General features: G+C 31.0%; 1 protein-coding gene across 1 annotated transcript; it reads left to right on the top strand.

The window, feature by feature from the left end:
• The first annotated feature begins 2,695 nt into the window (after positions 1-2,695).
• On the top strand, positions 2,696-5,800 carry LOC134233139 (uncharacterized). Its single transcript, XM_062715131.1, has 3 exons — positions 2,696-2,732; positions 3,779-4,020; positions 5,600-5,800. Exons 2-3 carry the CDS (start codon positions 3,832-3,834, stop codon positions 5,798-5,800), a joined length of 390 nt encoding a protein of 129 aa, XP_062571115.1. The 5' UTR covers positions 2,696-2,732; positions 3,779-3,831.
• Positions 5,801-8,661: the final 2,861 nt, after the last annotated feature.

Genomic DNA, 8,661 nt, shown 5'->3' with positions numbered 1-8,661 from the left:
CTCCCTGTACCTGAAATGACAATTGATCTTATGACTCCATAATAGTAGAAAATTTTTTTCATTTGACTATATATACATATTTTGTTTCCTATGTTTATGTATGTTTGTCTGTCCACAGAAACTTTAACCTTGCCCATAAGTTTTAAGTGGATTGGGCTATACACATGGCTTCAATATTTCATAGGTAAATTTCTTTTGGCAAAACCTTTTAATGGGTACCACCAATTTTGACCTCTTGATCTCTTGACCTTGGAGTTTGACCCACTTTTACAAGAAAAATACCTTAAACTTGGCCTAAGTTTTGAACAGGTTGTGCTAGGACTTTCATGCTCTAACATGTGTAATCATTGTGAACTTTCAACAGGTATAATTATTTTTGACCTAGACCTTAGAGTTGAACCCAATTTAACTTTAACCTTGGCAATAACTTTTGAACAGGTGAGGAAGTTCTAGGGATTTCTCTCTTTTTTCACATGTGTATTCCTTGTGACAAGACTTTCCCTTTGATACCAACAATTTTGACCCTTTGACCTTGACCTTGGAGTTTGACTTACATTTGAGAAACTTCAACCTTTGCTAAAAGCTGCCATAACAGTTGCTGTCACAACAAACAAACAAATTACTAAAAAAAAAACACAGTATACATGTACATATTTTATATTCAACAGATATACATCTGGTCATATCTCTAGTTCTCCCTTGAATGAGACATGGTGATATAAATTTTAAAAAATAATTATGATAAGAGTTGAAAAGGTTGTGCATATTCAAATATACTAAGCTCTGCAGATGAATTAGATATACCAGTTTAGCTTAATTTTGCTACCCAAAGCACCTTGATTAACTATTTATAAGCATACTGTTTTCTGAAATGTACTGATTTCTGTTGTCTATCTGTTTGTCTGCAAACTTTTCACATTAACTTCTTAAGAACCACTGGGCCAATTTCAACCAATTTACATTTAAATATGCAGGGGACTTTTTCCATCATAAATCTTCTTCTCAAGAACAGCAAAGACATTTATTGTCCCCCATTTTCGCTAAAGGTAGGGTACATTAAATCTCATTTGTTTGTCAATCTGCCCATCTGTCACAATAAATTTAACCTTGGTCATAATGGTCGTATATTTTGAATGAGAAGAGACAGGACTTTTATAGTAAACATGTGTATTAGTATTAAATGGGACAATACCATTCTAAATACACTATGATTTTTATTACCCATGACCTTGAAGTTTGACCTAATTTCATAAACAAATTAATTGCTTTGAATTGATCATTTTGAAAGATAAATGAAAGGGCATTCATATTACCTGTGATAAGACCTTTCCAAATGTATCATGACTTTTTGACGCTGTGACCTTGACCTTGAAGTTTAACTTAGTTTTCATTAATGTTGTATTTCCTTTTCATTGAGAAGAGATTCGACTTTCACATTTCAAGTGATCATTACCCATAACAAGATGTTTCCCAACATGCTATGATTTTTTACCCCTTGACCTTGATGTTTTAACAAAATTTCAAAAGAGTGTTCAAACTCTCCCAAAAGAGGATAAGACCACTGTTTAATTAAAACGAAAAAGGAGTTTAGGGAAGACTGGGCTTTTTCCATAAAAAACGTCATTTTTCGACCCTCATTTGACCCCCCGGACAAAATCAAAATTCCGAAACCTAACTGCACATCTACATGACCCCACCAACCATCTCCCAAAAGATGATTAGGCTGCTGAATAAAATGTAGGAGGAGTTCAGGGAAGAAGGGTCTTTTTGCATTAAAAAAGTCATTTTTCGACACCCATTTGACCTCCCAGGGCAAAATCAAAATTCTGAAACCTTACTGCACATCTACATGACACCACCAACCATCTCCCAAAAGATGATTAGGCTCCTGAGTAAAATGTAAGAGGAGTTCAGTGAAGACGGGGCTTTTTGCATAAAAAACATCATTTTTCGACCCCCATTTGACCCCCGGGGCAAAATCAAAATTCTAAAACCTTACTGCACACCTACATGAACCCACCACCTATCTCCCAAAAGATGATTAGGCTGCTGAATAAAATGTAGGAGGAGTTCAGGGAAGACGGAGCTTTTTGCTTAAAAAACGTCATTTTTCGACCCCTATTTGACCCCCTGGGGCAAAATCAAAATTCTAAAACCTTACTGCACATCTACATGACCCCACCAACCATCTCCCCAAAGCTGGTTAGGCTGCTGAGTAAAATGTAGAAGGAGTTCAGGGAAGACGGGGCTTTTTGCATAAAAAAATGTCATTTTTCGACCCCCATTTGACCCCCCGGGGCAAAATCAAAATTCCAAAACCTTACTGCACATCTACATGACCCCACCAACCATCTCCCAAAAGATGATTAAGCTACTGTGTAAAATGTAGGAGGAGTTCAGGGAAGAAAAGTGTGACAGACGGACGGACGGACGGACGGACGGACATGAGTAACAACAATATACCCGAACTTTCTTTAGAAAGTGCGGGTATAATAAAGAGCTTCGCTATAGTAGTTTTCACGCAATAAAACCTCAGTCGGCCCCCTTAATTGAATTTGTTTCTGAAAAAATACTACTTTATTTTCAATAGGCCCCTAGTGAAGTAATATAGATTGAACATTTACAATATGCATTTTATTTCATTTATGCATAAAGTGGTTTTATCTTTGAAACAAGAAATTATTTTCCAGTTCCTACACGAACAACACCTGAAGACTTTATAATTTCCCAAGGTAAGCCCACTACATTACGGTATTTAGTGAGTTAATGTTATTGTTAAACATGCCAAATAATTAATGTTTTAGAATTACGTGGGTCAATTAGATGACCTTTCGCCATTGGTTAACGTTTGTTATCTTTCTCCTTCTTGAATGTTAATTATGAATAGCTTATAGTTTTCTAATTTTTTTTATTGCCTGTTTGCATGGTGGTAATCTGTATAAGAATTAATTTTTTACAAAAGGTTGTATAGATCAGTATATTGACATTCAATACTAAAGAAATCATTCTTCTAATTTGTTCCCGAACCTGCGGTTGGTTTTTTCCATAAATGGACTAGTCCAATAAAAATTTTAAAAAGACGTGGTCTTGAGATGCATGATCTACATGTCTCTGTTCATAATGAAATCAACACAAGAAAAATGAATCCAGTGCACAATCTTTTATTTTCTTTCCAAAAAGGTCTAAATATTGAATTTACTTAAGCTTATTGCATTCTCAATATATCATAGTGGCACTACCTCGTCCGAATCTTTAAGGAAAAAAAAAACATAAAAGCACACACAATGCAACTGTTTTTAATTACTTCAGTAGAGGAAATTCATTTCACATTTAATCATAGCCATGAAACACAGAGAGATAACAACAGTATTCAAAAACAAAAATCCATAGAACAAAACAAAACAGGAACAAACAGAAGTATTGATCAAAATGTTTATCACTCTTCGTGTGGATATTAATTGATTTAATTAGGCAAGTTTTTTGAAAAGCTAAAACTTGTGAAGCATGTTAATGATTAAATGAACAAATTGTGATGTTCTTAATCATTGACATATTCCTTGAATTCCTTGAATATCTCATAAATATGATTTTTGATTTTTAATAAACCTTATCACATTTTGAAAATTTATATGCAAGTAAAAATTGCATGTTGTCGTCGAGAAAAATATGTAATTAAATCCCAAGTCAGCAAATATGATCAATAATAAACAAAATCATTGGAAATAGAAAGGAATTTTATATCGCAATTTTTGTAATGCATTTTATTTTCAATTACAAGGATGGGAGTCAATTGAGATTTTTAACGATCTCAATGGAGACAAGAAATCTAAAATGGCGGTTGTCTTGGATGACGATGAGGGAACATGTTTTCCACTTCCAACCCAAGAAGACTTCACCCCTTTCTTAATGATGAGAATGCCAACAGAACCTGTGTTTGGAATTCAGGCAAAGGCTTTCACAATAACAATATCAGGAATAGGAATTTCATGTAACAGGCACTCCAATTCTCGGATGCTTCAGGTGAATATGAATAAAGAAATGTTAAGTCTAAAACTTTTAGAAAAGCAAATTTGCATTAAATAAAAAAAAATTATATTTTGTTGAAAGATTCTTTATATTTTGGATAGATTTTTCAGAGATTCTTTAATTTTACTTAGAGTTTTAAATAAGTGATAAATAAAGAATTTTCCAATATTTGTGTATTTACTGTTTGTTAATATATTCACCTAGACTAATGTTCCAAATTTTAATATTTTGAAGAGTATTTAATGTAATTGTATGATCTTAAAGTACCCTGAGAAAACATACTGAAAGAGAACACTACGCTATATAAAAACTCTTCATAAGAACTTACAAATACACAAACATGTTTTTCACTGAGAACACTTGGGAGTTGATATAGCGATTCGATGTTAAACTGAACAATTAAAAAAATACCCTTTTCTTATATGTAAAATGAATAACTTATCTTAATGTTATAAAAATATGATATTAAAATCCAATTACGTCTTTGCTTTTTATTAAAACAGAGAGGTAAGTATGACAAAGAAATGAATGATTAATTATTTTTAGAAGTACTGGCTTATAAATATTAGCAATAGAATAAACTGTACATGACATAAGTTTATCTGAGACTTGAAATAGAGTAAATGAGTTGGAGAGAAATATCTTTCATACAGAGGAAAAGACCAGATTTATATATGTACAATCAAAGATGAAGTACGGTTTCTTAAAAGAAGAAAGAAAACTGCAATCTTTCTTTCATTTCAAACAAAGATTAGAATTGCTTTAAGTCAATGTTTACTGTCAAAACTCAAATAATTAAAGACCAAACCAAGGACCATTTGATATAAAAGATAACTCTTACTGACTCTGTGAAAACAAATCATAAAAGCCATCTTAATGAAACTTAAGGGCCACAATAGGGAGAACTACCCTGCACCAGGTGATTGGTTTCTTATTACTGTGTATACACAGCCAAAGGCGATAACGGGTGTTTTACAGGTTTTAATATACTGTATATGAATTTAAGTAATTTTGGATAAGTTTTTAATGAAAATATTTACTCTGAAATAAGAAAAAATACACATACGAGTAACCGAGTACCATTTTCTTTATTCGATACTCGGACGTGCGATCGAGTTCCCGGACATCACCAATATTTTTTGCAAAATCACTAGTGTCATTAGAAAATTTAATATGACTGAACAGAATATTGATAAACAATCATTAGTATATCAACTTTATAATATCTCAATCTCTATGGAGAACTAAATATTTGTGTCTTTTCTATGCTTTCTTTACATGTACCTGTTTACTTTTTTCATATTAGAGACAAGCACCAAACGTTAAAAAAATTCCAATCTTTTAACGAATACTTATACATATCAACCTCTGTTTTCAAAATATTTTGCTTACCTAAAAATTATGCTGACTTTAAATCCATTCATTTTTGTAATGGACATTGATATGACAAAAAAAAAATCAATTCACGCTCCTACAGAGGAAAACGATTATGACATACATCGTAAGGTGAACATACAGTAAATTGATGGATATTATAATCGTTATCATGATCATTTTGTTATTGATTTTATAGGTATCCTACAAAGCCATCAAGGAACCTACCCAGTTCTGTACTCTTACAGACAACAAGGCCGTACCTGACGCTTTTTCACGTTGCGTGTTTCGTTGTGAATGCCCAGACCCCGCCCACTGTAGAGAAGTCAATCTGTATTTGGCCAGTGGTAATGCTAAGGGGGCGTGGTCTCTCTGTGAAGTGAAGGCTACCAATTCCTAAGTTTGCATGAATTAAGAACGGGAATTGAACTTTTAAATGAAAATAAGAATAACAGGATCAAATTTTAATAGCAGTAATTCTTTGGGTTTTTTAATATTTTAGCCAGAAAGTGGTGAATTTAAACGATGTTAATGAAAATGAATTGGAGGAAAGTAAACAATTTTATAATGTAAAAATTTTAAAACTTTCAATGTTTTGCTAAGAACATCACAAAAATTGTTATTTCTTTCAATTAGCTATCATTTCATTTGCTAAAAGGGTTATACATTGGTCACCTTTGATGGAATAATATATATTGATGTTTTCTTTTCTATTTGAATGTGGAAACAATCATTTTTAAAATGTAAATTTATAAATGTGATTTTTAGGCGAATATGACCTACCTGTTAAAATTTTAGAAGATAAAAACTTTTTCAATTCCTTTTCTATATATTTTTATAAAGTATATTAGTTTGGTATATTCTTGCAAAGACAAAACCCTCAAACACTTGAAAAGAAGCAAAAAATATTTTATATAGGATAAAGATATCTTATAGATTTGCACAAATATTTGGTATCATACAGAATGTTATGGAGATAACGTGCAGTATTCAAGGTTCATTAAACACTGCAAAATAATAGCGGAGCAAACACGGACCTACAAAACATCATAGGTGTTTCGTATTCTCCAAAACATCTTGTAAATAAAAAGAGAGTCACAATTGTGGTGTTAATATCTATTATGTGACGAAAAAAAGTTATGCCGGTTATATTGTTAACATTTTTAAACGTTATTCAAAAGCTACTAAACTTATCTTTATGAAGAATCAAGAAAAAGGGTGGTAAAAAGCAATATTAAAAATTGTTATTCAAATTTTACAAACAAATTAAGTAGTAATCAAACAGAAAAACAAGTAATGTTTTTAAAGATATTTACCTCACATTAGCAACATAATAATGAAAAAATTTCTGACCAACATTCACTTAAAACATAAAGATCATAATTTGAGGAGTTTTTGTGTATGTATTCCCCGTGAAATGAAGATTAAATTTTGTCTAAATCATTAGTAACGATGGATATTATAACAAAAAAGAAATGAAATTATAAGTATTCATCTAAATACTGCAGTAACAGAAGGGACTCATGAGCATTATAATATCAACATATTGTAATGTATAAAACTTTGGTCCATGGACCCTTATTTTTGTCTTTTTTTTAGAAGTTATGAGGGATTTGTCCAAAAAGTTCCTGAAATAATTCTATAATTTACTTGATTATGTCCACACTGGTAAATGTGTTCACAATATTTCAATGGAGACTATGAATTAAATATGTAAGTAATACAATACACAATATTTTACGAACGTTAAAGGTGAAAATACTTTGAATGCACTTGCGATACTGCCAAGACTGATGTAAAAGTAAATTCAACTGAATACAGGATAATTTACGATCGTCGTATATTAGTACTCAGACTACGTAGCCCAATCCAACATTTTGCTAGATTTATAACAAAATCATGAACGATGCTCTTCTTTCTTTTCATCAAATTCAGTGCATTCCTACTTCTTATAGAATCTCAAAAATTGTAAACAAATCATAACCTAATAATTTCAAATTGTATGAATTAGATTGTCAACTGTATTAAAACAACCTCACTGTCATTTTAAGCTGCAGATCTGTAGCTCTCCGAAAAAAATATATTGATAGACTGGAGAGCTACAGTGCCAACCATTGTAAAAACTGTATATTTATTCTGCACAAAAAAGTGCACTCTGTTCTCGATTTATTTCTCCATGTTTTTAAAAATATAATCTCAAAATATTACTAAATGTGTGTTCCTAACATATTCTTTCGCTGTTTTCACAACCAAACATTCCTCAAAATTGTTGTTTAAAGTCCTCTTGATCCTGATATTATAATCATCGAATATTTTGCTTATTTATATTGCCATTTGGTTTCAAAGATAATTTGGTCCAATATGCTTCGTTCGGATGTCAACTACGAGAGTACTTGATAGAAGATAAAAGAATTTTTAAAAATATTTCCTTATTTGCAATTGAAGTAAGAATTTGGAAGAATTAATAAAGAACCGAGCGCACTTTTTTGTGCGCAATAAATATACAGTTTTTTTAATGGGTGGCACTGTAGCTTTCCGGTCTATCAATGTATTTTAAAAAATATTCTAGTTTACAATAGACATGTATACATTTTCAGGAACATTCATCCTGACAAAAATGACAATGTCCAAGAACTTTTAGGTGAACCCATCGCATATGTTTAAGTGTAAAAATATTACCCTTGTCATTGTAATTATTGTTAATGTAGAAATTGATTGTAATAGACATTTTGATAATTTTATTAGTGTCCTTAATGTTGATATTAAATATTTTTAATATTTATTCCATTCCATACTGCTTTAGTGTCTGTTATTGCCTTGTAGGAGACATATATCTAGAAAAAGACACACCCAAAATTGGCATTGTTAGTTGTACAAAAAAAATTTTAAATTTTATAAACTTTTTCATACATCGTGCTATGGTCATTTATTTTATTTTATTTATTTTTTTTGACAGCTCAGTTAAGATAAGAAAATTATAGAAATACTGAAGACAACAGATATACATGTAATTTTGAAAAAAAATAAATTGTTGCAATCTGAATAATATGGCATAAAGAGAAATTGATAAGAAATAATGATAAAAAACAAGTACATCACTGCATCTTGACAAAAACTATTAACTTAAAGTCATATTTTTCATTGTAACAGAAGAATATGGGATTGAGCTATCATTCGTAAAGTAATAATTCGCGTGTTAACAAAGATAAATCAAATTAATGAAATATGAATATTTTCTCCTTAATGACACTTTATTCTTTT

The sequence above is a fragment of the Saccostrea cucullata genome, unplaced genomic scaffold (genome assembly GCF_032062105.1).
Source record: "Saccostrea cucullata isolate Sc308-1 unplaced genomic scaffold, CSIRO_AGI_Scuc_v1 ctg4087, whole genome shotgun sequence".
NCBI lineage: Eukaryota > Metazoa > Mollusca > Bivalvia > Ostreida > Ostreidae > Saccostrea > Saccostrea cuccullata.
The sequence above is the reverse complement of the archived record's forward strand: the minus strand, read 5'-3'. Positions and strand labels throughout refer to the sequence as shown.

Bases quoted from the DNA above. Each gene is read 5' to 3' on its own strand.
- LOC134233139 (XM_062715131.1), top strand. From the start codon at position 3,832: ATGGCGGTTGTCTTGGATGACGATGAGGGAACATGTTTTCCACTTCCA. The intron at 4,021-5,599 runs GTGAATATGAAT...TTGATTTTATAG, and splicing joins CCAATTCTCGGATGCTTCAG to GTATCCTACAAAGCCATCAA.